This window comes from Sylvia atricapilla, chromosome 16 (genome assembly GCF_009819655.1).
Source record: "Sylvia atricapilla isolate bSylAtr1 chromosome 16, bSylAtr1.pri, whole genome shotgun sequence".
Taxonomy (NCBI): domain Eukaryota; kingdom Metazoa; phylum Chordata; class Aves; order Passeriformes; family Sylviidae; genus Sylvia; species Sylvia atricapilla.
The window spans coordinates 6,914,977-6,942,186 of NC_089155.1; the positions used below are offsets into that span (position 1 = coordinate 6,914,977).

The following is a 27,210-nucleotide window of genomic DNA, read 5'->3' on the forward strand; positions in this document are numbered from 1 at the left end:
CACAACCCCCGCCTGGTGCCACCGACGCTGGGACTCGCCGTCATCCCGGCCCCTGCTTTGCGGGGGAAAATCCAGGGGCCGGCACCAGCGGAAGGGCAGCTCCCGGGCGCGTTTTTGGCCCTCACGGCGCGCTCGGGCTCCCTGGGGCCCGGGGCCGGGACGGCCGCTGTGCCGGCGGCGGGGATCCCCCCATCCCTTTCCCGGGGCGAGCAGCTCTCGGTCCGTACTCTCCGCCCCCGCTCCCGGCCCTCGCTGCATCCTCTCCCGTACCTGCGCTCCGCGCCGCGGCTCCCGGCGGGGACAGGGCGGCGGCTCGGTCCCCGCCGCCGGCGGGCTCGGTGGCAGCGGTGGGCTCCGCGGCGGCGGGCGAGGGCCCGGCAGCCCCATGGGGGGAGGCGCGGGGCGCTGCCCGCCGCGCTGCGGGGGCGAGCGCGGCGCAGAGGCCGCCGGCAGCGCCGCTGCGTTGGCCCGGTAACGGGGAGCGGGGAACGGAGGGGGAGCTCGGACGGACCGCGCTGGAGCCCTGCGGAAGCCCCTCTTGCAGAACCGGGCCCCGCCGGCTGCCGAGGGGTAGGCGCAGGGGTCTATGCAGGGAGCGATGCGGTTTTGGTGCGGCTCCTGGCGCTCCAGGGCTCCCCGCTCACGGTCAGCTCCTTCCCGGCGTGGGGCCTGCCGTAGCGGTGTTCGGGGTTCAGCACCCCCGGGGAGTCGAGTCAGGGGCACTCGGGTGACGTAGCGCTTGACAGGTTCAGGCTGGGCACAGCCAAGCCCCCTGCAAGTCCCACACTGCAGGTTGTGCCCACTGAGCCCAGTCAAATCCACCCCCAGCTACTGCCCTTACAGGGTGATTCCAGCAGCCCCGGGGGAGCAAAAGCACTCAGGGACCTCCTCCTTCCCTCCAGGCAGAAGAGTGGCAGCACTGCTCACCACAGGGACAGTGGTAGTGAGGGCCTTTTAGTTTAAATTGTCCAGGTTTAATAGAGCCTGGTGGAGCTTTTATGCGAGGGCTCCAGCTCCTGGTGTGCCTCGTTCCCCCCGGTCCTGCCCATACCACCTATAGCTCCCAACTCTCCCACAGCTGCCCCTCACACCACAGCTCCTCGCACAGCTTGACCTAGTCCTGGTTATCTGCCCTTCTAATGCCCCCAGTGTCAACCTGTGCCCCATCAACAATCTCTTGCTTTGTTAAGATAAAGAAGACTTAAGAAGCAGCCCATGCCACCAGGCTTCTAGCGACTGATGTCATTTACACATCCCCTGTGAGACCACAGCCACTGGATATTTAACCAGCTAGCTGTCCCTTACCTGAGGGACCAGGCAAAGGGCTCAGTGTGCACTGACTGACCAAGGGGTGTGTTAGGGACACTCCCAGCATCAGCACTTCTCTGCTCACCTGTGCCTTGGGAGCAGGCGGTCTTGGCTCAGAAAAAATTATTATAGGGAAAAAAAAGGCCTTGCGAACTGCCACTTTTGCAGCTGACATTCCCAACTGCCCTGACTTAAAGGACATCAGTGATCTCTGGGCCATCATCAAAAGCATCTCTGGAGAGCTGTGAAGGCTCTGGGAGCGGGCAGCATCTGGGGCTACACAATTCCTGCCCACTTGAGGGTGGCACTGTCACTTCTGTGGCACTGACACTGGTCCCGCACCAGCAGTACTGTTGCACCCCACAGGAGAGGTTGGCTGTGCTGCCTGCCCCAGTGAGTCCAAAGGCAGTGCACTCCCCTACACTTCTCCAGCGGGAGAGCACCAAAACCTCACTGGAGCAGTGCAGTAGCCAGGCTGCTTCAGGGGCTCACACTGATCATTAGGAAACAAAACTCACCAGGGAGGGCAGGGCTGCCTGGAACATGGCTGATGCCACAGTTCTGAAAAACCAAATCATAACCTTTTTCTACCTTCCATCCAGGCAGAGACCAGACAGGGGAACACATCCCAGAAACCACAGAAAGCAAGTCATGGACACAAGCAGAGCTGTATGCTGGTTTTAATGTTCCTAAGAACTAGGAAACAGAAATCAAAAATAGACTTTGCTCTTCTTGATAAAAGTAATAAAATGGTTAGCGGTGTTAAATTAATCCTTACAAAACAAAACCCAAGGAGGTTAAATAAAGCCCGGAGGCTCCGCATAAAAACCACAATGACTACAGAACAGCTGCAAAGACATCTTTACACACCAAAGAAACTCTTCTCCTCTGCTCCTCCCCTCTCTGGGACACAATGTCAGCGAACACGGGACTCACACATGAGAAAGAAACACAGATGCGATGGGAGCAGCCCCCACGAGGAGCGTGGGCGCCACAGACAGAACTATTTACACTATGGACACGGAGCCGTGCTGGGGCCAGTCCGGCCGCAGGAGCCCCCGGGCTCTGCCCGTCCCTCTCCTGCCGGGGCCCCTCCGGCCGCGGCGCTCAGCGCCCAGCACTCGCGCTTGCCATCCATCCCTCCATCTGTTCCGCCGTCCTTCTGCTCGCGCGCGCGTCCCAGCTCTGGCTGTCCCTTCCCTCGGCGCTCCGGCGACGCGGAGCTGCCGGCTCCTCCTGCCGCGCCACACTGGGCTCCCTCACCCCTGGTGAGGGCTGCGGCTGAGCCTCCTCTCCCACTGGCCGCCGGGCGCTCCCGGCCCCTGGGGGCTGGCGTGCAGTTCGCAGAGGAGAGCAGGTGCCGTGGAGCTGCTGCGCAGGAGTCCTGGGCCGGTGCTGCGCAGCCAGCAGTCTCTGCTGCCCCGGCCAGCCTCCCCCGGGGCCACCGGCACCTCCCCTGCTGCCTCACACCTCTGCCTTAGTTGGGATTAGTCTCTCGGCTGCTGCTCTGCTCTCGGCCCAGCTCCCGCTCTTTGTCTGCTGTGGAGGAGGAGGAGGAGGAGGAGGAGGACGAGGAGGAAGAAGATGAGGAGCTGAGGGTCCGGCCCGAATGCTTGTAGGCTGCAACGAGCTCCTGCAGCCGCTCCGGCGTGGGCTCCCACTTGGCAAAGCCGGCGCTGTTCTGCAGGAAGAGGACGGCTGTGTTGTGCACAGCCTTGTAGTACATCTCCTCTCTGCAAGGGAAGAGCACAGGCATTAGCACCTCCCCTGGGACCCACTCAAAGCCCTTGACACCTGCTCGTCCTCTTCTTGCCTTCACTAGGACAAGTATTTGTCCAGTCTTTTCTCTCATTATTCTGAGAAGGGAGGCACAGTGCAGCCTCAGGCAGTTCTGAGTACAGTAGAGGCTCTTGAGCTTCCAGAGCACTCATGCTGCAGAACCCCATCACTCCCTGCCATTACACGCATGTGCTGGAACCTGAGGGGACCCAGCACAGTGAGGCACCAGTCCTAAGCAGGTAAGAACTTCAGTGCTGAGGTACCTGTTGCTTAAACCAGTTGTTGCTCTGACTTGTTGCCCCAGGAGCAGAGCAGAGGCCAGCCTGCCCCACTGGGGACCAAGCCTCCCACTGCCCCTTGCCTCTGTTCCCCCAGGGACATCCACAGCCGCTGCCACCCAGGCAGCTACCAGGCCTGAGGGCTGGCAACGGCACAGATCAGTGCCACAGGTGTGACCTGTTCCAGCTGGACTTGTGCCCAAGGCATACACCTCTCACGAGCTAAAGTTAGCAGTCATTAAACAGAAGTTGAATTCACCATGCTGTCTGCCCATCTTAAACACCCAGAGTGATGATGCACTGTGCTTGTCCTTGCCTGCTCCCTGCTTCCCACTGATTTCAGCCTGGGAGAGGATATTTCTGTCACACAGCTTCAGAGCCGTGTTCCCAGAAGGATCTGAGAACAAAGCCTACTTTTTGCAGACATGCTGGGACCCGCTGCGGTACTCGTGATCGAAGGCCGGCAGGATGAGCTGGTGTCGCTTGAACTTGCTCTGCTCCATGCGCGTCAGGGCTGGTGTGGGGGGGTCCCGCCACTCAGGGATGAAGACAATGAAGGAGAGCGGCTCGCTGGAGCTCTCCAGCAGTTTCTAGTGCAAGAAGAAAAGGAACAATCTCAGCACTGACTGAGCAATGACGTGTTTAATGAGTTCTACAAAAAGAAAATGCTTCTGCTTCAGGAGCAGTGCCAGCTGTCACCGTCATCTGTCCCTGCCCTTGGGGTGCAGGAGTCGTGGGGAGCAGAGGACGGACAGAAGAGCTCCATCCCAAACCAACCCCACTGGTGAGCAGACATACCTCAAAGTGAGAGACCATGGCATCCATCAGTTCCTCACAGAATGGAGGATTTGCCTCAAAAGAACCACTTATAGGGAAGAAATCCAGGCACGGGCTGCAGAAAGAGGCAAAGATCCTCATCAGCTCGTCCTGAGTCATCTCACGGGCACGCACCCACACCCACACAAAGCAAGGGAACGTAATACTCACCCCCTGGATCCAAAATACCCGTCTGTGTCCAAGAAGGCTGAACAGTACTGTTTAAAATAGCAATTCAGGGGCGAGGCAAAGCATTCAAAACTCACTCCGAAGAGCTTGTGGAGAGCTTCAAAGATGTGCACAGGAAGCGCCCCTTGAAGACCAGTCCCTTCATACAGCCCCACACCAAACATCATCTGAGGAGAGCAAACCTTGGTGAGCTGTGCCTGCACTCACTGTTTCTGCTGCTCCCTTCACTGACCACAGACCCAGGGCCACATGTCCATGCACCCACTCCTCTAGGTATGAGGGGATCTCTTGTCCTTTCTCAAATTCGTTTAGGTCCCTGCATGTACCCAAGAATGTTCTTTAGAGTTTTTAGTTTTTATCCAATCTGACCCCACAAAATCATCAGTTTTCTCCTATAAGTCAAGAGCTACTGAAGGCTTCCTTCACAAAAATCTTTAACTACACCGAGGTCTTGTGTCAAGACCACAACTGCTCCCCAGTCCAGTCCTACCTCAGCATAGCATGAGTACATTACAGACCCAGTTTAAACCCTGTTGTTGCTCCAGGCTTCCAAAGCTGTGACCCTTTCCCAGAGCAAAGACAATTTCCAAGTGCTTCCAAGGCTTTCTGATAATACAGCTGTGGTGAGACTGTACCTGATATCGACGGAGAAGGCACCAAACCCTAGGCAGGAACTTTTCAAAGCCCGAGTCGTCGATGCAGCTGTACCGATACAGAAGCCACTGGAAAAGAAAGCCCAGCCATTGAAGACACCAGGAACAGCCAAGCTACGGTGATACACGCACATTGTGACAGGGAGAGGGAGGCCGAGGAGCAGGTGGGCTCTGCAGGGAGCTGTCAGCACATCTGCTGTCACTGCGTGAGCCACCAGCTTGTCACTAACATTAAATGAATGAACCACCACAGCAGCACGTGTCTCTCAGTAAGCGTTGCCTTGGTTTGAGTATAACGTTCTGGCAGCACAACACTTATTCAGAGCACACACCCAACCCTGGGAAATACTCCCAGCAGAGCCTGAACCCAGGTAAGGTGAGAGTAGCTGTCCTCATGGCCATGGCATTGTCTGACAGCCCTGCAGGGACAGTTGGCCAGCCTCTGCCCAGCCCTGCCCAGGAGACAATGCTGCCCTGAGGGACAGCAGAGGCAGCACACAGCCCTTACCAGCTTGCTGAAGTAGTTGCGGCTGACTTTGACCATCTCCCCCTTGTACCGCACACACGCCACGTTGTTCTCCATGTGCATCTCCACGCTGGGGAGCGGCGGGGAGGGGATGGCCAGCCTCACGGGGTAGCAGTACACCAGCCTGTCCTGCACCTCAGGAGCTTCTACCTCAGCTACAGAGAATGGACAGAAAGGCAGCCTGTGAGAAGGGTATTCGGGACCAATCCTCATGATCCAGTGAAATAAACAAATGCCCCGTCCAGTGCTCCTAACAAGCTACTTCATGCTAGCAAATCACCTATTTATAGTATCTGATGCTACAGCTGGTCATGGCACCTGATGGAAGACAGTCTGTCACTGAACAGACACTGTGACTGAAAGCTGAGGCCTATGCTGGACTGTCTGTTTCTTACTTTGAAACACAGACTTTCTGACTTTTGGAGACAGAGCTGCCCTCCCAATATAGGTAACACTCTCTGAGTAAGGACAGGCCAGAGCATGGGGCCTTCAACTGAAGTGCTGTAGGTCTACAGCTCTCCAAAGCTGGCTGCGTACCAGAGATATTGTTCTCTTTGAGTATGGCAAGATGCTTCTCCCGGATGCGCTTGACATATTCCAGAGATATGTAGTAAATTTTACTGCAGATGCCTTCGACAGAGTCCTTGGCTGCAGCAGACACATGGGGCCCACACTGTTTGCGTAAGTGCTCCAGGCGGTCCTGTGGAGACAGAGAACCAGAGTCTCTCACACAGCCACCACTTGCTCTCCAGGGGTCTTCAGTGTCTCCAGGCTGCTCTCACGTGGCACACACTGAGGGGAGGCAACGGAAGCCACCTCCAGAAGGACCTGTACCTGTCCCTACATGCCCCCTCCCCAGCTCCCTGTGCACAGCCACACATTAGTGGTACACTGACCATGTAGTCCTCCTTGGAGGCAGAATGGTCCCGTCGCAGCCAGCTGAAGGTGTCCTCCACATTCCACTTCACCACCTTCCTGCTGTCTGGAGAAGCACTCCTGCAAAAACAGAGCCAAAATTTAACTCACAGCTGCACAGCAAGGTATTCCACCCCCCTCCAAAGTTTTCCAAAGTGGGGAATGTGGACACTGACACTTCCTTGGGGCCCATCCCTGTCCCTCCCCTCCAGTTCTCTGGAAAGGCCTTCCAGATGTTTGCATGATTGCAGACTACCATGCTCTCTCCAAAACTTGGTGTAACTGGCTGCTGTCCTCTCTGCAACAAGAGAGGCCCACAAAGCCTTTATTTGTCATGGCAGTGGTCCATTTTGGTACTGCCTTTAATTTTCAAGTACTGCTAGGGGCTTATGACTCTGAGAAAACTACCCTGTTTACAAGCTTTTCCTTTCCCACACAAGGTTCTCCTCCACTACCTTCCTCAGTTCTGTCTCCTGCGGCAGAACTGGTCATGAAAACTGTAGCCTGTATACAAAATGCCACTCTAAGCTTGTTGCTCTACAACAGCAGTGAGTGCCCAAGCACTTCTGATTTTATCTGAGGGATAACAGAAGACATTCCACAGCCAGTACTTCATTGTCTCCACACATTCAGCTGCCCAGTATTACATTTTACAGTAAGGTCACTATCAAAAGATGGCTCCAGCACTACTGTTTTTCTTCTGTATGTTCCTAACCTTGCTTTTCCTCAATAACATTATCACCAGTGCTGGATAAGGCAGGATGAGAAGCCCCTATAGTCCTTTTGTCTTTTTGGAACGTGACAGCACTGCGAGAAGAGCTCCCACCTGGATTCAATCAGCCGTTTCGCAGCCTCAGCATACTTGAAGAGCAGCCTCTTGGCTTCCTCCCGGAACTTAATTCTGGATAACCTGAGGTAAGTTAAATTCATATGCATGAGTCTCAGAGGCACAGAAGCCAGGTTCAGTTCCCCAGCTTTCCTTCACCAGATCCAAAGCATCCAACCACTTCATTTGCCAAAGGGAAGCACCGCAGCAGAACCATGGCAGGTAAGCCAGATCAGACCAACCCAGAACCACCCCAACCAAGTGCTCTGTCTGTGAACAGTACCTGATGGGAATGTCATTCATGATCTCTCTGAACATGGAAGGGGACACTACTGGCTCGCAGTCACTCGGTAAAAGAGGATCTGTCCCTTTATCAACCACTTTCCTCTCCAACATCCAGCGATTAAATGACTCCCTCGGAGGGTCAATCCCTGGAGACACACAGAAGAAGGGTCTATTCAGTAAAATACAGAAATGCCCAGTAGCTCTGATAAGGATCACACGAAGTTCTGCCTAATCAATTAACCAACAATACCACAGAGTATATAGCCATCATAAAAAGAGAACACAGGGACCAGACAGGCATAAAACAAAAGGCAGATCACCACAGCACTGCAGAACTGAGAAGGAAATCAAAGAACCCAACAGAAACTCACCTTCTCGCTGCTGGCAGAGCTCACGGTAATGCTGCCTCAACTTGAGAATGAGCTGGGACCGGAGCAGCTCCACCTCAGGGTGTGGAGAAAGCACTTCTGATGGTGCCCTCTGCTTAATCACAGCATTTGTCTGAATATCCAGGTCCCAGTATACTCTGCAGCAAAAAGCAAGTATCATCAGGATAACCACATCACTGGCTAATTATCAAATACTATTTTTAAAGGTCCTTCCTTGGGTTGTTTCACCAGCCAGGAAACCAAACTATAAAAACTCCTGGCAATGATTTATCCCTCAGGTTTCTCAAAGGTGTCTGGTAACTTGTGTCTCAAAGACTTCACTGAGAAAGGAACAGAAGACAAATGGAGACAACTCACTCAGTTGGTCGTAGAAGAGCTGCCTGCTGTTTGTCTTCAGGTGAAACACACCATGCCTTCAAAACAGAAGTTCCTGGAATACTGGGAGAGCTGGGGACTGGCTGAGCAGCTGCATTTCCTGGGACATCCGCCTGTGTGTGTGAAAGATGAATTACTGCACCAGAGGGACAGGTAAAGGAGAAGCAGCTCAGTGAACCAAACAGTACCACACCAGAACACCAGATCCCCCATGAGCTCTCCAGCCCCCCTTGATTTCAGGCTGTATAGGTTTGTCTCAGAGCACCACACCCACCTTAGGCTTTTTCACACTGTTGCCACTTGGTGGAACCTCCTCTGAGAACCTCCTCTTCCTCTGCTTGCTCTCCACAGAAGCATCTGCCACCCCACCTTCCAGTGGCATTGGAGCTGCGTTCAGTCCCAGAGGGTCTGACTATGAGAGTCCAAACAACAACAGCACAGGTCAAGCTCACCCACTGCCACTGCAGCGTCCCCCTGCCCTGCTCCCACACTGATGGAAATAAGGACACCACTAGTCAGACCTCCACAAAGCTGAAAGATTCTCTTCTAGATGTCTGTGTGCTTTTTTAAAAGACTCTAATGAGAAAAACTAATCACAAATCCCCCACGCTGACTGTTCTTTGAGCGGTGCATGACTCCTGAAACAGCAACACCTGACAGGCATCTGACAGAGGAACACTTCCCCAGAATCGTGCCAGACAATGGACCGAGCAAGGAGTTCTGATGGCACAGAAGACCCTGCCACACCTGTAATCTGCGGTCCACAGACCATGAACACCCCAGTCCTGACACAGCCCCCCAGGTGAGTGAGCACTTACTATGACATCGTGCTGTCCCAGCACAGGCATTTCCCACAGAGACTGGTTCGTGAAGCGGTTGAAATAGTACGGGCGGTTCTCCCGCTTGCTCCAGCACTTCTCCCAGCCAGCCTGCACCAGCTCATCTGGGAGAACAGTGAGAGTCAGGAGAGGAGCATCCTGCACAACAGACCTGCCCTGCAGGTGCCCAGCACTGTCACAGCACACTCTGAAACACACATCATTGCCAGACTCCCTTGGCAGCCTTGCTTCATCCCTCTCCCTATTCCCAGGGCCCTGCAGAATTCCCAAAGGCAGAGTCGGTACCTGGCAGGTCCTGTACCAGGCGCATGGGTTTGGGGGAGCTGGGCTGGTTCTGGTTGGAGGTGCCAGGTGAGTGACTCATGAGAGACACTTCCTCCGCAGGGCTTCTGTGATTCTCATTTGCCATTTCTCAGCAACCACACTAGAAAAAATAGAGTAATATCCAGGGTTACTGCAGGAAAGGTCCCAGATCTGCTTGGTGCACTTAGGTATAGCAATACAAGTTCATTCTGATAATAAAACGGGGATTGAACCAGTACACACAAACAGCATCTCAACACTAAAAAACACCTGCTATCCTGGACACAACTAGTTATGAGGACTGCTTAGTGTTAAATGGGGTTAGCCAGGGTGTTCTTCAGGCCAGCATCCAAAATATTCTCTTTTCAGTTAGATCTCTCCAATGAGTGAAGCATCAGATTGTAAAAAATAACATACACTCCTCTGTAATTATGTGCCACCTTCTGTGACACCAATACCACTGGCCAGGTCTGATCTGTTATCCTCAGAGACAGTTTAAATCAACTCACACACACATAACTGCACATCATTTTAGCAAAAGGCTTTAATTAAAAAAAAATCTGCTATATAAAATAGCCCTGGAGGTTCACTAACAACTTCTGTGGTTTAGAAAACCACAGGCTGGGAGTCAGGAGCTCCCAAATTATTACCCTCTGCATGTCCCAGGCCGACACGTCCTAGTCCTAGGCCTAGTCCCACAAGCAGGGCCTCAGCCAGCTGTTTTGGCCCTTGCTGCTTTTTCATCTGCATAACAACAGTTATGCAAAAGAAGGTCTGTTGGAACAATAAAGCTCCTCTTAATCATAATTTAATGTTGCCAGCTGGAGAGAAACAGCCAGGCTTTTCCTCTCTTAGTCACCACTCTTCCCCTGGGGAAGTTTCTGAAACAGCGGCGCAGATTGCTCTTCTCTGGCAGCTCGAAACACATTGGCAATGAACTGGGGGGAAACAAGGCATTTTACATAATTCCCAGCTACCTCAGACACTTAACTCTATTCAGGCTTTGGAGACACCCGACAGCACATACCGGCAGAGTCAGGGCAGCAGCAACACAATGCTGCGCATAGTGCGCTCCTTGCCTGAGCAGCACAGTACCTGGCAGTAGGAGCCACGTACGGGAGCACTTCAATAAAAACTCTGGATTTTTTTGGGGCTAAGTCACTCGGATTTGAAACCTTCGCTGCCCCTCCTGTGCATAAAGGCCAGTGGCTATTTCAGCAGAACAGAATGGCAGGAGCAAACAGTGGTCAAGAGCGAGTGGGCAGTAGCTCAGCTGCCCACAGCATTGGCCGAGACCAGCATTGAGGAATTCAACTCCTCCAGCCCCTCGGAAGATGTTTCTGTCCTTCCAGGCAGAGTACACAAGGGAAGGTGTGGGACATTGGACACCTGGAGTTTGGCTCTGCTCCAGAGCAAGCAGGCAACACCCTGTGCCTGCTGCAGAGCACAGGACACAACTGGGGACCTTTAACGGCCTCAGCAGTGAGCATTGTGCAATCTCACACTCCCTCCTGAACTCCAACCCCACCATGTCCTTACAGTTGCTTCACAGAGGTGCCAAGGTGAGCTGGGCCAGCGGCAGCAGCTCAGGCTCGTGTCAGCCGTGGGTACAGGGACCCCGGAGACCGCAGGCCTGCAAGGAAGGACCGCGGGGAACCTCTGAAGGATGTTTAGTCCCTCCTCCTCAAACTAAAGCTACACTTGCACATGTAGCTGCTGCTGTGTCCTGCACGTTACACAGAGCACATGCTGGAGTGAACTGGTGTGTACTGGCGGGACCAGAGCTCCCAAAGTGATGTATGTCAGGATTCACAGACAGCGCTGGGCACAGAGCCCTGGCCAGCTTGGATGGCACATGCCAGCTCCAGTGACCTGCCAGTGTTTTTCACCACCCATCGCTCAGAAGAGCTGTCAAATAGGGTCACTGGCTGTGTCTCCTCCCATTTATGGATAAACTGGAATGGTGGAAGTAGCCAAGAAGCTTTATCACTTGATCAGTGTTAACAAGTATTAAATCCAAGTACCCTTAAGGTCTGGGAAAAGGAAACAGCCAAACTAACAGGAATCCTGGCAGAAGCCACTCTGCTTTTATGTAACTACACTGGGACTTAGACAGTGACAGGTATCCAGAGGAAGCATTTTATGGTGATTACGGTATGTTTTTATACACCATGGCAATGCATACAGTGCTTCACAAACACGGTACAATGCTGTCCCTGCCCAGAGAGCTTACAACCTAGAGCAGCAGCACAACCAGAGACCACAGCGAGGGGTAAGGAGACACAGAGTAAAGAAGTACAGCAAACAGGACCGGTATTTGTTTCCATTTCACCGAGGTAGAATTTTGTACAAGACAACAGCAAATGCAGACAAAGAAGATCAGCGACAGCCCCCCGGGACAACCCCGCGGTTCTCCCCCATCCCAGAACCACGGCTGCTCCAGGAGGCTGGGAGCCGGGCCACCGCTTCCCCCATCGGTACCCATCCCCTTCCCGAGGGCCGGCCGCTGAGCCCGGAGCTGAGCAGCACAGCGCTCCCGGGGCAGCACGAGCACCGGGGACCGGGGCACCGTGTCTGCGCGGGGAAGCGGCCGGGAACCTCCCGGGGCTGCCCTGCCAGCGACGAAGACGGCATGGAGCTCCTCGGCGCGGCGGGCCGGGGCCGGCGGGCGGCCACGGGCGCCCAGCGAGTGTGGAGAGGAGGCGGCGACGGCGACAACTCTGCAGTCTGGCCGGGAGCGGTCCGGGGGCGCGGCCTAAGCGGGGCGGCGGCCGGCCGGGCGGGTACTTACGGTGGCGGGCTGCCTGGCGGGACGCGTGGCCGTCGCTCCGTGCTCGCCGCTGGCGCGCCGGGGCCGCATCCTCATAGCGGGGCGTCCCGCGCCTGGGCCGCGGGGGCGGCTGCGGAGACAGGAGCCCGTTACGGCGCCGCGGGGAGGGGCCGCGGGAAGCGCAGGCGCGGCGGGGGAACAGCGGGGGCGCGGCGGCAGTGGCGGCCGCGCTCTAAGATGGCGGCCGCGGGCCTGCGCCGCTTCCCCTCCGTCGCCGCTGCCCGCCCCCGCCGCCTCCTCCTGCACGGCGGGCCGCGGCCACGCGGTTGTGCCGCTTACCTGGGCGTGAGGCTAGGGGCTGCAGGCACCGGGCACCGCTGCGTCCGCCACCGCCGCCGCCCCACCTCCGCCTCGCCCGCCCCGCCGCCGCCATCTTGCGCCGGGGCCGCGGGTGTGGAGCGCGTGCGCGAAGCAGAGCCCGCGCTTGGGGGAATTGCTTGGCGCATGCGCAAAGTCTGCGCGGTTCACACCCCCCCCCCCCTTCCCCGCCCGGCGCCATCTTTGTGGAGGGCACCACCTCGCGGTGGGCGCGGAGCGGTCGCGGTCCCGCCCGAGCTGTCGCGGAGCCGCTGAGTGCTGACCAGCCCCGCCCTCTCACCCGCCGCGGGCGGTTCCCGGCACTGACAGGGCGCGGCCACAGCGGTCGCCACCAAAGGGCCTTTGAAGAGCGGCGGCGCCGGGGCGGAGCGGCGGCTGGCGCGGGGGGGCTGCATTGATGTGCGGGCCAGGGGCTTCCGCCGCCTGCCGCGCGCAGCGGTTGCTTGAGCTGCGCTTCAACCCGGGCCGGCCCCGGCAGCCACTGCCTGTCCCGGCGGTCCCTCGGGTGCAGCGCTGACACGTTCCTCCCCACACTACTGTCATGGGCATTCCCTGCGTTGCGGGTGCCGGTGCCAGGCGGCGGGCGGTGAGGGATGCGGTGCAGCGCAGGGCAGAGGCGGTGGTCGCTGGGGTCGCTCCTTTGCCCTGCGGTCCGTGGCTGCTGCCGCACAGCATATGCTGGAGGATGACACGGGACGTGGAAGGAAGACATGGCTTTTACTGGGGGGGTCCCTGGGGACCGCAGGGCCCCCTCGCAGCCGGCGGAGTTTCTGCTATACCCACCTAGCAGAGCACCCGTCCTCCCTCGGCCCCATCTCCCTGGGCGGCCGATGGCCGGTGCTGGTTCACGGCCTCCGGTGAAGATGGGATGGGGAAACCACGGGGCCTCTCCTGCACTTTTCCTCTGGGATATCCCTGCTGCCCAGCTTTCCAAGGGGTTTCCCATCTCCAGGAGTCCTGCCCTCTGCTCCGGGAGCACCGGGGTCAGTTTAATGAGTTAACGCTGGCGCAGCAGTTCTGGAGGGGTAAGTGCTGTGTAAGCACTGAGGCTCCCGTTTTGGGCTTCTAGCAGCCCAGCTCCGCTGCCCAGAGCACCGATAACCGCCCGGGGCACAAAGGGCCGGCTCAGACTGACCCCTGAGGGCAAAGGGAGGCTCTGTGAAGGGATAGTGAAACTCCAGCCTTGGAGTGAGGCAACTCCAGTGGTCGAGGGGGAGGTGAGGGCAGACTCTCGGCATGGCTCGGCCAGGCAGGATTTTCGGGAGGGAGCCCCGGGCTGAGGAGGTGCCTGTCTTTCCCGTGATGGGAGCAGGACGGCGGCATGGGTGCTCATGGAAACACTCCGGCAGTGCCCATCTTAGTGCTGCGACCCCGGAGCCAGCCAGGCTGCCACTAACACACGGGGCAAGGCCATCCAGAGGCACGTCCTGCGGAGCCACTGCTGCCTGACTTGGGGTCGGGGCAGAGCCTGTGAGGGCAGTCCTGAGGGTCCACAGCCTCGACATTTTCTCTGCTCAGGTTCATGTTACAGATGGGCATGAACCAGACCCCAGCAGCACCCCTTGTCTGGGGCCGTGGAGTCTGCACCGAAGCTGGGATAGCTCAGCACTGGCAGAAGCTTCGTGACACAGATTGGGAGCACCCAATACCCCATGCCCTCCCGGACGCTGTTTGCACATGTGCCCCTCGCACAGGGGGTGCTGGAGAGATCCACGGCCGTGGCTGCACGTGCAGGACGCGGGGAGCAGTGTTTTTTGGGGGAAGGAAGGCTTCGTGTGCAGACTGAAGCTGGGGTGGTCAGGCGAGCCGCTGTCTGTGCCGGTGCTGGCAGCCAGCCGGGCTCGGCGGGACACAGACCTGCATCCTCCCCGTCCGTCCGTCCCGCTGTCTCCTCCCAGCTGTGAGCCCACAAGGAGTGGCAGCTGGGGGCTATATAAAGGCAGGAAAACCTCAGCCAGCTCAAAAGAAAGTCCTGGAGCTGGTGGTGCTCTCCCTCTCTCCTGCCTTCACGTGATTCAGCTTCCCCACGCCGGGACAAGCCTCGCTGTAAGTACCCGAACTGAGCCGGCATTGCGTACGGGAACCCCAAGCCTCTGGGCACGACGGTGGCTCCGGGCCCCGGGAAAAGGGATCCTCCATCCTCTCCCTTCATAGAAGTGGAGAAAAACGCTGTGTGGGAGCCCTGTCTCATCACACAGCCCTGGGTAGGAGGTCCCCCATCCTCTCCCTTCAGAGAACTGGGGGAAGCTGTGGGGGAGCCCCGTTCCATCCCACAGCCTCGCACGGAGCTCTTCCTGTTGCTGCGGGATGGACAGGCTCCAGCTCCCGTCTCAAACCAGCCTGGGGGCAGGCGGCACATCTCGGGGGAGCTGTGAGGGTTGTGGGACGGCCCCAAGGGCAAGGGCTCGCTCCTCTGCGAAGTGCTGGGGCTCCCCGCTGCAGCAGCACGCACAGGGCTGGCGCCTGTCCCTGCGGTTTTGGGAGCGGGGTGTGTTCAGGGCAGGGGGAGTGCTGGAGTGGGTGTTCCCAGATGTGGGACCCTCAGGCTCCTCAGGGCCAGTGCTGGGGCTTATGCACAACATCCTGGGGTGGGGGCCGTGCCCCTCCTGGGCTGCTGGTCCCGATGTTTCAGGCAAAGGCGACCTGGACAGCACGAGGGGTTTCAGGGAGAACAGTCGAGCCGTAGGGTGCTCCTTGCAGCTGTCTCCTGCCCCGGGCAGGTTAGACAGTAGCTGCTTCCCTTCCAGTGTATCCCCCGGGCCTGTCCATGCTGACACCCATGCACGTCCCCAGGCCAGTCTCTGCTGACCCTGCTCTCTGCCTCCAGGTGCGAGATGGCCGCCGGCAGCTGCCTCCTTCTCCTCATTCTGCCCTCGCTGGTCACAGCCTCGCACGGTCCTCCTGGCTGTAAGATCCGGATCACTTCCAAGGGGCTGGACCTAGGTAAGGGGCCAGCCGGGATCTCACAGCCTGGGAAAGAGGGACGTTGGGCATGCTTCTGGGGTCTGTGCTTGTGTAGGGCTCTGCCTGCACTGCTTCACCATGGGGTGGCCGGGGAGGAGGGAGAGGGGGGTGTGTTAGGGGCAATGCTGCTGGGAGGGCATGTCCCAGCCCAGGCTCGTTTTCCCCTGCAGTGAAGCAGGAGGGGCTGCGCTTTGTGGAGCAGGAGCTGCAGAACATCACGGTGTCGGACCTGCATGGGAATGAGGGGCAGTTCCAGTACAACATCAGCCAGTGAGTGCTGCCTGCTGCCCACGGCTTCCCATGTCCATCTGTCTGTCTAACCCCTTTCCCCTCCCTACAGGGTCAAGGTGACAGACCTACAGCTGGCCTTTTCAGACCTGAACTTTCAGCCCCAGCAGCACCTTGTCTTCAACATCAACAATGCTTCCATTAGCCTACGCTTCCGCAGGCAGCTGCTCTACTGGTTCTTGTGAGCTGCCTCCCCTTCCTGCTGCTGTGGGTGCTAGCCCACCCCACAGCTGTGCCTGCTGGGTGCCACAGGTGCCTTGCTGTCCTGCAGCTGGCAGGAGCTGTGTGCTCATCTCATCTGCTTTCCTGGCTTCCAGCTACGACATTGGGTCCATCAATGCCTCTGCGGATGGTGTCCACATCTACACAGTGCTGCAGTTGGCCAAGGATGAGGCTGGGCGCCTTAAGATCTCCAATATGACCTGCAATGCCTCCATAGCCAGAATGCATGCCGGCTTCTCTGGCACACTCAGGTACACCTGACCCCTGTGCCTGGCTTCCCACACCCTCAGTGCTTCCTCAGCTCAGCTATGTGCTGGAATGGGCACATAGCAGTGCAGAACCACTCTTGTGTCCTGCAGGAAGGTCTACGAGTTCCTGAGCACCTTCATCGTTACGGGGATGCGCTTCCTCCTCAGCCAGCAGGTACAGCTGACCGCAGAGGAGAGGAGCTGTGGGATGTTAGGGCTCAGCCCTTTGTGTGTGGGAGAGGGCAGAATTGTATCCTGCCCATCTGCTGGGCCATGTTCTGCCTCTGCAGCTCCTCATCCAGTCCTGGGAGTGATTCCCCTCAGTCTGGCTCCTTGCCTTGCAGATCTGCCCATCCTTGGAGCATGCCAGCCTGGTGCTGCTGAACTCTTTGCTGGACACAGTGCCTGGTGTGTGTTGCCCTGGGAAAGGGACTGGATCCCATTCACTGTGGGGCAAACAGGGCTGGGCATGAGGCTGCCAGGCAGCTCCAGGCTAAGTCACACCAGCACATCTTCTCTGGCAGTGAGGAACTACGTGGATGAGCACATCGGGATTGACTACTCTCTCCTACGGGATCCATCCATCTCCACTGACACCCTTGACCTCGACTTCAAGGTGAACACTGGGTCCTGCCTTGCTGGTCCTTCCCTATCCCTGTGGGAAAGGCTGTGCCAGCAGGCACGTTGGGCTCCTTGGAGCAGGTGAGATGGGCTGCCCTGTGGCTGTGGAAACCTCTCCTACTCTTGTTCCCCAGGGCATGTTCTTCCCCCGGGTGAGAGAAGACCAGGAGCTGGAGAACCACGCAGTGGAGCCGGTGATCAAGGAGACTGAACGCATGGTTTACGTTGCCTTCTCTGAATACTTCTTTGACTCAGCCATGCACTCGTACTTCCAGGCAGGAGTGCTGACCATAGAGCTCCAGGGGGAGAAGGTAAGGAGAACCAGACACTTGGACTGTGTGCAGGCAGGAGGGAGGGGTGGGCTGTGTCACAGTGCAAAGGAGGTGCCATCCAGGGAGCAGCCTTCCTGGGACTTGCAGCAGCGGCTTGCTCCCCCTCCAGTGGTTTATGCTCTCCACAGGTGCCCAAGGACCTGGAGGTTTTGCTGAGAGCCACATTCTTTGGGACCATCTTCATGCTGGTAAGAAGCCCCCAGACAGGGTGCAAGGTGTGGCAGAGCCCCAGGGCAGGGCACAGCCCTGCCCTGCTCCCAGCCTTCAGCTCAGCTGCCTTCCCCAGAGCCCTTCTGTGGATGCTCCGCTGCGGCTCGTGCTGCAAGTCTCTGCTCCTCCCCGCTGCACCATCAAACCTTCAGGGACCTCAGTCTCTGTCTCTGCTTTCCTGAACATCTCACTGGTGCCCCCAGACCGCCCACCTGTCCAGCTCTCCAGCATGGCCATGGTGAGGGGCTGGGGTTCTTTGTGCAGTCACCCCAGTTGTATACGGGAGCAGTATCCCCCATCCTGTGTTGTAAGACACTGGTGTCACTGAGCAGAGGGACACTGGACCTCTGGGATGAGCTGGCCTGGTTGTCCTCTGCCTGCTGTGAGACAGCCCTCTCCCTCCCCAGGAAACCAAGCTGAGTGCCAAGGTGTTTTTGCAAGGGAAGGCACTGCGCGTACAGCTGGACCTACGACGGTATGGGGAGAGTTCCATGGGGGTATGGGGAGTCCCCTCCACACCCTACTCACAACTGCTTCCTTCTGTCCAGGTTTCGCATCTTTTCCAAGCAGTCAGCACTGGAGTCACTTGCGGTGAGAGCGTGGTGATGGCCTGGGAACTCTTACACCCAGCCACAGTGTGGGCTGGGCTGGGGAGAGGCTGTCCATTCAGAATCCCCACTTATAACCCTCTCTGCTCTGGCTGGCAGCTCTGCCACTACACTGACCCCAGCTCTTCTCCCACAGCTGTTCTCACTGCAGGCCCCACTGAAGACCCTGCTGCAGCTGACCATCATGCCCATCATTAACGGTAAGCATCACTGCTCCCACACAACTGGGAGTTGTTGGCAGGGGCATAGCAGGACTCAGCCTCATCCTAGCTCTCCCTCTCTGCAGAGAGAACAAAGAAGGGAGTGCAGATCCCACTGCCTGAAGGCATGGACTTCACCAGGGAGGTGGTCACAAATCACGCGGTATGTGGTGGGATGGGACAACCTGTGCCTCCATGTCCTGCTGCGAAGGGCATTGTCACGTCCAGCCTCACACTGACCCTCTTCCCTCTGCAGGGATTCCTCACAGTGGGAGCTGATCTCCACTTCTCCAAGGGGCTGCGGGAGGTGATTGAGAAATACCGCCCAGTGCCGACTGTCGCTGCCTACTCCAGCTCCCGGCCTGCAGAGCCCAGCCTGGACCCCAGCTCACTCTAGCTCTCCTCCCTGGACCAAGGGCAGATGCCGGGCTGGACCCGTAGACTGTAGGTAGGAAGCAGCTTCCCTGGTACCACCAGCACATCATCAGGGCGTCCAGGCCCTGGTGGGGCACAGCAGGGTGGAGAGGGTGCTCTGGGAAGCCCTGCTGCACCCCTGCTCATTACACTAATAAACCACCTGACTCCAGCCACGTTGCCTTGTTGCTTGGAGGACATGTCTATGCTGGGGTACATGGTGGGGAGATGGAAAGGAGGCAGCTGATTCTGCTGCCCAGCTTGGGTCCTTGGGAGCAGATGCAGCTTAGTGCAGTAGCAGAGAGCTCAGAGAGACTGTGCTGCTGCCACTTCGGTGGGCCACTCGTTTCCAGGATGTGGGGACCCCTGCAGAGAGGGCACATCTAACAGAGCCCAGGGCTCCCTGGCACAGGGCATTGGCACTCACTGGTGCTCCTCAGCAAGCAGAGGAAAAGGAAGCAGAGGCTGGCACAAAGGCGCGAGGAGGAGCAGAACCACCTTGGTCAGAGTTTATTGTGAGTTCCTGAAGCACTGTGTGCCCTGACAGTGGGATTGGTGTGGCAGTGGTGGTAAGTCTCCTTCAGTAGGAGCAAAGGTGGTGGGAGCCAAGGTAGAGGTGAGCAGGACCCGGCTGCCCCCTGCTGCTGCTCCTCATAGCCTGCTCAGGCTGTGTGTGTGGGGCCAAGGGGAAGTGCTGGGGATTGCTCCCTGCCTGGGAGGGAAGCAGCTGCTGCCGCAGACAGAGAAGCAAGACAGGAAGCCACAAGGAAGGCAGTGGCTGCAGCAAGTGCACAATGCCTCTTCTACGAGGACAGAGTCCCTCTACCCCATGTCCCCCACCCGTGGCAGCAGGCAGCCCTGTCCAACCTGGGCGGGGGAAGGCTGCAGATGTGACAGGTCTGTGTTGTAGCCGAGCAGCAGCAAGGATGGGCTGTGCAAGGTGCCGGCAGTGAGGGCAGGTGGGGTGGTGAGAGCAGCTGGAGCGCCAGGCACTACCTCTGCAGCTCTTAGTAAGGCTGGTTCTTAATGAAGCGGCAGAACATGGTGAAGGCAGCGAGTGGCCGGTCTGTGGGCACCATGTGGCCAGCTCCCTGTAGGAAAGGGGCAGCGGTTGTCAGTGTGGCTGGGGTGCTGCCACAGCCCAGCTGACACCACCCTACCCTGACTGTAGCCTTGGTGTCCAGCACACCCACCCACAGCCCGTCCTTGGCCCACAGAGCCCTCAGCCCTACCTTGACAGTGAGGAAGGCGATGTTGGTGAATTCCTTCACAAAGCCACCGATCTGGTTCTCACCGTTTTCTGTGTAGAGCCAGGGCCGGCGAGCCACCTGCACCTGGGAGTAGCAGCAGAGCCTTCAGCACCCTGAGGCTGGCCCTGCCCATGCTCCTGCCTCAGCCGCTACAGCACATAGCCCACAGCCAGAGACTGGTCTGACTGGGGCCCTGCCTATTTACCTTCTGGCACAGGGAATCCACAAACCACTCATCCCCGAGAAAATTGCAAGCCATATCAACGTCCCCATTGTACACCAGGATGCGGTATTTCTGTGTAGCAGACAAAGAGAGCTGTTGGCAGAGCAGCAGCCCCAGCCAGGTAGGAGGCTGGGCTGGAAGAGACACTCCCAGGGTCTGTGGGTTCCCCTGCACACACCGTGGTTCCAAGCAGCTTGAGGTACTGCTCATTCATCTGCATGTACAGGCGCTTGTATTTGCGGTTCACGTCAAAGCTGTGGAGGAGGTATTGGCATCACATCTGCTCCTTTTCAGAGTAGCCCCTCCCTGCCCACAGCTTGCTCACCTGCACACCTGCCACTCTGGGGCCTCGGGGGAGATGTGCAGAGCCTTCCGCACCTCAGGAGAGTTCAAATACATGCTAGGGGCTGTGGAATTGGTGCAGGGAGGATCCATCCGGACCTTCTTTCGGGCTACTGGCATCCGGAACAGGTTCTGATAGAGTCGGGAGAGTCACTGTCACAGTAGCACCTGCTCTGTGGAGCAGGTACTTTCCGCCCCTCCTGCCCACAAGAGCACACAACTGGCCCAACAGAGGCTGCTCACAGCCCAGCAGCATGGGCAGCTCAGCTCACCTGCCTCCAGGAGAACCTCAGCGGCATCCGGATGAAGGAGTTGCCCAGGTCATGTGTGATGAGATAATCACCCTCATACCTGTAGCCAGAGCGAGCATGAGAACAGACCAAAACTCCTGGAGAATAAGGGCTAAGGACTCTCCTGGGGCCAGTCCTCAGCAGCAGCCATACACCATCCATCTGTCCCAGAGGGGCCCCCTGCCCAGCCCACCATGTTCCCTTGTGCCAGTACAACCAAAGCAAGCTGGTGCCTATAGAACCATTTTCCCTGGGGCCACTCTCACCTTATGCTCCCTGGGACACCTCCATCGCATGGGGCATAGAGGTTGTAGATATTGAGGCCAGACTCCTCTACAATCTGAATCATCTCCCCCATCTGCAAGGAACCACAAGAAGGGTTTGGGAGTCAGCAGGATCCTTCTGGAACTGTGGGCTTACCAAGAGCCAGGCATGTGCTGCTCAGCACACGTATAGCTCTGGCTCCCCTCACCTTGAGTGTGCAGTTCAGGTTAGAGTTGTCATGGAAGTTGCACTTCCCCTGGGAGCAGCAGAAAGCCTGCAGGTCTTTCCACAGCCTGTAGGCAGAGACCAGGACCACTTGGATCAGGTGGCAACACTGACATGACAGCTGCCCTGCAGCTCTCTGCCCACTGGTCACAAGGCATACAGCTTGGCCCTGTGCCCTCTTTACCCCACAAACAAATGCACCCATGGGAGCTGCCTGAGACAAGGAACCACAGCCCAGCTGCTGGCCCAGGGCAACCTAGGTGCTGCCCTTGTCTCAACACCACCAACCCAGAGAGCCCCAGCCTCAGCTGTACGCCCATCCTGCTTGCACAGGGATGGCACAGCCAGCATTCCCTCTGCTCTTACTCGGTCCCCAGCAGCCCGTGGTAATACGCAAAGTAAACCAGGGAGTTGTCATTGATCTCATAAGATGAGAGGCCGTTTCCCACAGCGATTCCCTGCGAGGCAAGAAGAAAACAACCCTGTTGTGTTCCAGCTCCCCGCGGGGCAGTCACAGCACAGCAGCCGCAGGCAGGAAGCAGATGTGGAACTGTTTACTCTGCGAAGGGAACAGGGAGGGTTGGGGGTGCCTGAGGACGCTGCCCTGGCAGCAGGGACAGACACGTCCACCAGCAGCTGCTGCCAGAACCCCAGGAAGAGATGAAAGGCTGCAGAGGCAGGCGTGCCCTACATCCCGGCTGGTCCCACCCTGGCTGTGCCAAGCCCTCTGCTCCCCAGCTGGGCAGAGCCAAGCCGCCCACCTTCAGGTTGAGGCTGGGGTCCTGCATCACCCACTCTGCCAGTGTGGGAATGTAGACACCTCCATAGCTTTCCCCTGTGAGGAAGAGATCATTCTTGGAGTACTCGGGGAAGAGCCGGAGGAAGTCCTTCAGTGCCAGGTAGTTGTTGTGAGCAACCTGCAGGGAGCAGGTGGCATGGTCAGGTGGTGAGGCTGCACTCCATGCCCAGGAGGGGGCAGGCAGGGGAGCAGGGCTCTCCCTGAACCCCAGTCACTCGCCTCAGTGTCATTTGTGCCATACTTCTTGTCATCCGAGTATGAGAAGCCAACACCAGCGGGAGACTCTACGTAAAGGATGTTGGCAATCTGCGAGGACAACAGAGGAGCCAGCAATCAGGGGAGACCCTCTGGCTCAGTGGGGCCAAGGGCTGCTGACCCCGCCCATGGCAGCACCCACAGGAGGGTGGCCCGCCCCAGGGCTGTGCTGGGCTGGCCACATTCCTGTGCTGCTCAACAGCAAACTCCAGAGGAGGGTGTGTTGGGTGGGAGGGGAGCAGCAGAAGGGTCCTCTCCATGGAGAGAGCAAGAGGAACTGGCTCAGGGCCACCCCATCTCGAAGCCACAAAGGGAAGCAGTGCCTGTACCTTGTTCCATGCGTACTCATTGTACTTCAGTGTGACCCCATCAGGCTGGATCTGAGGAAGAAGGTGGTGACTGATGGGCAAAGCAGGGCAGGACACAGCAGGATGGCTCGTGCCACACAGCCGGTCGTCCCCTGAGTCCTCGAGCCACAGGACAGCAGTGACTACTAACCAGGAAGGGGCCGTGCTCCTTGAGGAAGCCCTCCATGGAGCTGCAGCCAGGGCCCCCGTTCAGCCATAGCACCAGGGGGCTGCTCTGCGGATTGCTCTGCGCCTCCACGAACCTGTGGATATGCAGCTGTGAGTGCCCGGTGCCAGCCGATGCCCTCCCATCGCCAGGCGCAGTAGTCTCACGTACCAGTAGTGCAGGTACTTGCCCGGCCCGGCGCAGAGGTAGCCCGAGAAGTGGCGGAAGGAGGGCTGCTTTGACAGCCCGGGCAGGTACGTCACCTCATGGTCCGGGGGGGCGGCCTGGCCCAACCCCAGCAGCAGCAGCGACGACAGCAACACTGGCCCCATCTGCGGTGGGCGGAAGGGACGCTCAGGGCGCTGTCGGCCAGGAACGGCCGCGGCAGCGTCCCGCGAGCGCCCCGGCCTGGCCCCGCACTCGGGGCTGAGCCCCGGCCCCGCGCACTCGGATCCCCTGGAGCCAGTCCCGGTCCCTCCGTCCCGGCCCCTCCGTCCCGTCCCGGTGCCCCCCCGGTCCCGCTGACCGCGGCCGCTTCCCGGCAGGGCGCTCGCAGGCGGCGGTCACGGCGGGCACATGACACGCGCCCATATGACCTGCGGCGCTCACGTGAGCGGGGCGGGGACCGACAGCGGCCAATCAGCGCCCCGGGGGCGGCCGGCCACGCCCCGGCCCCGCCCGCGCACGTGGGAGCGGCCCCGGACCGGGACCGGGACCGTAGCAGGGGGGCACCGACGGACCCCCCGCACCCCAACTAGGGCAGCCGGTGGGGGATGCGATGCGCCGGTGGGCACTACCGGGCACCACCGGCCACAGCTGGGTGCCACCGGCCACTGCCAGGCACCACCGGCTACAGCTGGTGCCGCACAGCACTGCTGGGTAAGCCGGGCATCACCAGGCACTGCCAGCCATCACTGTGTGATGACCACTGGCCACTGCTGGCTGTGGCTGGTACCACTGGGCACCACCGGTCACTGTCAGGCACTGCTGGACAGCATGGGCACAGCCAGGTACCGCGGCCCAGGTGGCAGCGCTGGACAGTCCAGTGTGGAATGTCTCTGAGTCTGGTTTGGGTCCGGTTGTGCCCAGCAGCCACAAGGGTCCTCCAACCTCCCCCATGGCACTAGGACCCTCCTTGAGCCCTCTGGTTGTCCCTCCCAGCCGGGCTGTCACCACCTCACAGCAGCTGTGACAGGGACAGTTAAAAATAGCTCCGGCAGCAATGGCTGCCCGGTGCCGGCTTGCTGCACGCTTCCACCACATCCACGGCACCAACATCCGCCTGGATGCCTCACACACGCAAGCCACACGGGTGGAGAGCTTCGCCAACGGGCTCTGCTTCAGCCAGGAGCCTCTGGCACCCGGGCAGATCTTCCTGGTGGAGATTGAGGAGAAGGAGCTGGGCTGGTGCGGGCACTTGCGCGTGGGACTGACAGCCCATGATCCCCAGAGCCTGGAGGTAGTGCCTGAGTACTCGCTGCCGGACCTGGTCAACATGGGGGACACCTGGGTATTTGCCATCACCCGGAACCACAACCGTGTGGTGGTGGAGGGGGAGGAGGTGCAGGCGCGGGGGCGTCCCTGGGAACCATTCCTGCTGATCGAGCGGGTGCGGATCCCCCGTGACACGCTGGTGGGGCGCAGCCGGCCCAGCCGCTACAGCCACATCCTGGATGACCTGTACAAGATGAATGTGCTGCCCGCGACCGCCCGGCGCAGCCGCATCGGGGTTCTGTACGCCCCGCAGCCCGACGGCACCGCCGACATGCACATCGTCATCAACGGCGAGGACATGGGGCCGAGCGCCAGGGGCCTGCCCACCTCCCGCCCGCTCTACGCCGTCATTGACGTCTTTGCCTCCACCAAGAGTGTCCGGGTCATCCCGGTGGATTATGGCTGTAGGTACCTGTGCCCCTCCCTGCGGCACGTGCTGCGTGGGCTGGGAGTGGGGGAGCTCTGGTGGGGTCATCCCATAGTCGCCAACAGGGGGAAGGTTGGGATGTGCCACTGGGCAGAGGGACACGGGGTTAAGAGGGCACAGGAAAGCCCCTGATCATTGTAGAGCACAGGCAAGATCCACAGTACCACTGCTGCGCAGTGTCTGACGAAAGCTGTGCTATGGGCGCTGTGCTGGGGCCAGGGAAGAGACCCCCAGCAGCAGCAGCAGTCAGGCAGAGCCCCCCTGGCCACCCTTCCCAAGCAGAGTGATGGGTGTTTGGGGCTGTCCCACAGCTGTGAGGTCTTGCTGTGCCCAGCCTTGCCTACGGCACGTGGCAGCCAGAGCCAACCAAGGTCCTGCCCTGGCATCAAAACATCCACCTACGTCCACCATGGCTTAGTACATTGCGCCCACACACCTGCCGCGTGTCCCAGACACTGTGCTCCCAGAGCAGACACCCTGTGATGCCATCAGAGCCTGGGCATTATCCTGTGTCCCTTGGTTTGCTGGGAGGGACCAGGCTAATGAGTGCTAATTAGCACCATGCTGGAAAAATGAGGAGATGGATCAGGTGAGACAGAGTCAGAAGAGCTAGAGCCAGAGTACTGGCTGCCCCCAGCACTGGGAGTCACTGCTTCACATACTGGTGTCAGGAGCAGCTGCTTCTGTTCCAAGGCTGGAACCTGGTATTCTCCCTGGTGTAACACCTGAGGATGTGCTGGCTGCAGCAGACAGTACCCATGCTGCTGAGTCAACCATGGCTCCCACTGGTATCACAAGAGCAGGAACTAGGCAGATTTTGTGCAGGTGCCCAAGGGAATGGTTCTCATCGTGGTCTGCCCCCAAAGGCATGGTGGGCACTTGTCTTTACAGCCCCAGCCTGTAGACACTCACACAGCAGCCTGGTGCTGAGGCCAGTGCAGGCAGACCAAGGAAGTGGGATGGAAAAGAAGCACAGCATGGGTATGTGAAACCTGGAAAGCTGCTTAACAGCTGCCAGAGAAAGAAATGCAAACCAGGCACAGTCATACACAGCTAGGGCACATAACTGTCTCTCAACCTTCCTCCTAATAGCGGGAAGAGCTTTGCTGCCCAGGGCCCTTGAGCTTCCAGCCCTGCTGGAGCAGCCTGGCACCAGCCCCCGCACAGCCAGTTCAAGCCCAGGGCAGGATGATGCCACAGAACAAACTCACCCACCACTGCCTTTAACCATAGTGCCTCGGAGAAGCTCTGCCAGTTCCTCCACCCCTCTGTGCTCAGCCTCACTGCTGACTTGCCCAGCTCAGGCACACTCTCTGTTCTCTTTCAGTTCCTTCCTTGCAGACGCTGTGCCGGCTGGTTATCCAGAAACACATTGTGCACCGCCTGGCCATCGATGGCCTGGACTTGCCCCCGCTACTCAAGAGCTACTGCCAACATGAGTGAGGTATTGAGGGTGCTGCTGGGCTGCCCCCCACATGTGCAGCCCCCCAGTGATGGCTGCCCAGCAGGCTCTGTGTCCCTCCCCGCCCACTCGCCCCAGCACGTGCTGCTGAAGGGCTGACATGAGAGCAGGGCAAAGTGGGGTTGGGACTTTCCCCACACTGATGGTGTGGCACGCCCAGGGTATGGGCAGGGGGATTGATGTGGGTCAGAGAAAGCAATAAAATGCTTCCAGATAAGACTCTGTCAAAGGAGGCTTGGGGGCCAGGGACCCACCCCTGTGCTTCAGCAACCTCTCGTGGGTGCAGTTCCCCTACCAGTGAAGAAGGGAGCACAGGCCACCGCCCTGTGGGGTTCAGGACATGTCCCCAGCCCTGGAATTACACTGGACTGTCTGGATGGATCAGAGCAAGTACTGGAGTGGGTGGAGCGTGGGAGGGCACAGCACAGCACTCACGTGGAGGTAAATTACAGCTGGACGCTCATCCTGGCCGGGCAGTTTCACTCTTGGGAAAGATGTTTACCCAGAGAACGATGAGTTATTTCCTGTGTGTTCAGCTCGGAGGGGGACGAGTCAGATGCTGGAGTACCCAGACAGCAGCGCTGGCAGCAGCCGTTGCTTGGGCACGTGTCTGTGGCCACAAAGCCGGTCACAGTGACCTGGTGCAGGGCACAGCCATCCTGACTTGGAGCTCTGTGCCCTCAGCTCCGTGCCCTCAGCTAGACCCTTCAACTCCGGCAGCTGGGGATGGCAGCCGGCATCCTGCGGTGCCTATGCCAGGCTGGAGGGGAGGCAGGGCGGCAGCTGTGCAGAGGAACAGGCTGGAGGGGAAAGGTCTAAAGTCAGAGGGGTGCCTGTGGGAGCCAGAAAGATAGCGAAGGGGCTGGCAAAGTCTTCCAGGCCTCTTCCCCAGCACAAAGTGGAAACAAGCAGCTCTAAGCTTACAAAAAG

At 58.7% G+C, this 27,210-nt stretch overlaps 4 protein-coding genes across 4 annotated transcripts; 2 read left to right on the forward strand and 2 right to left on the reverse strand.

The window, feature by feature from the left end:
* Nucleotides 1-1,970: 1,970 nt before the first annotated feature.
* PCIF1 (phosphorylated CTD interacting factor 1) lies at nt 1,971-12,726 on the reverse strand. Its single transcript, XM_066330683.1, has 17 exons — nt 12,591-12,726; nt 12,273-12,381; nt 9,464-9,602; nt 9,158-9,282; nt 8,614-8,751; nt 8,322-8,452; nt 7,947-8,101; nt 7,574-7,721; nt 7,291-7,374; nt 6,446-6,545; nt 6,087-6,249; nt 5,532-5,704; nt 5,006-5,092; nt 4,353-4,537; nt 4,164-4,257; nt 3,780-3,955; nt 1,971-3,041 (listed from the first exon to the last, which is right to left on the reverse strand). The coding sequence occupies exons 3-17, from the start codon at nt 9,585-9,587 to the stop codon at nt 2,786-2,788; spliced, it is 2,139 nt and encodes a 712-aa protein (XP_066186780.1). The 5' UTR covers nt 9,588-9,602; nt 12,273-12,381; nt 12,591-12,726; the 3' UTR covers nt 1,971-2,785.
* Nucleotides 12,727-14,317: 1,591 nt separating this feature from the next.
* On the forward strand, nt 14,318-18,912 carry PLTP (phospholipid transfer protein). Its single transcript, XM_066330684.1, has 16 exons — nt 14,318-14,675; nt 15,457-15,572; nt 15,764-15,863; nt 15,934-16,062; nt 16,199-16,354; nt 16,463-16,526; nt 16,696-16,759; nt 16,876-16,967; nt 17,107-17,283; nt 17,433-17,492; nt 17,591-17,752; nt 17,922-17,989; nt 18,063-18,105; nt 18,259-18,322; nt 18,409-18,485; nt 18,579-18,912. Exons 2-16 carry the CDS (start codon nt 15,464-15,466, stop codon nt 18,717-18,719), a joined length of 1,506 nt encoding a protein of 501 aa, XP_066186781.1. The 5' UTR covers nt 14,318-14,675; nt 15,457-15,463; the 3' UTR covers nt 18,720-18,912.
* A 319-nt stretch (nt 18,913-19,231) lies between these two features.
* On the reverse strand, nt 19,232-23,491 carry CTSA (cathepsin A). The gene is made up of 15 exons (XM_066330685.1): nt 23,424-23,491; nt 23,069-23,229; nt 22,883-22,994; nt 22,714-22,764; nt 22,349-22,435; nt 22,092-22,247; nt 21,697-21,788; nt 21,314-21,398; nt 21,108-21,199; nt 20,824-20,902; nt 20,535-20,683; nt 20,388-20,463; nt 20,192-20,281; nt 19,969-20,070; nt 19,232-19,827 (listed from the first exon to the last, which is right to left on the reverse strand). Exons 2-15 carry the CDS (start codon nt 23,227-23,229, stop codon nt 19,744-19,746), a joined length of 1,416 nt encoding a protein of 471 aa, XP_066186782.1. The 5' UTR covers nt 23,424-23,491; the 3' UTR covers nt 19,232-19,743.
* Nucleotides 23,492-23,833: 342 nt separating this feature from the next.
* On the forward strand, nt 23,834-26,497 carry NEURL2 (neuralized E3 ubiquitin protein ligase 2). Its single transcript, XM_066330429.1, has 2 exons — nt 23,834-24,795; nt 26,146-26,497. Exons 1-2 carry the CDS (start codon nt 24,120-24,122, stop codon nt 26,259-26,261), a joined length of 792 nt encoding a protein of 263 aa, XP_066186526.1. The 5' UTR covers nt 23,834-24,119; the 3' UTR covers nt 26,262-26,497.
* Nucleotides 26,498-27,210: the final 713 nt, after the last annotated feature.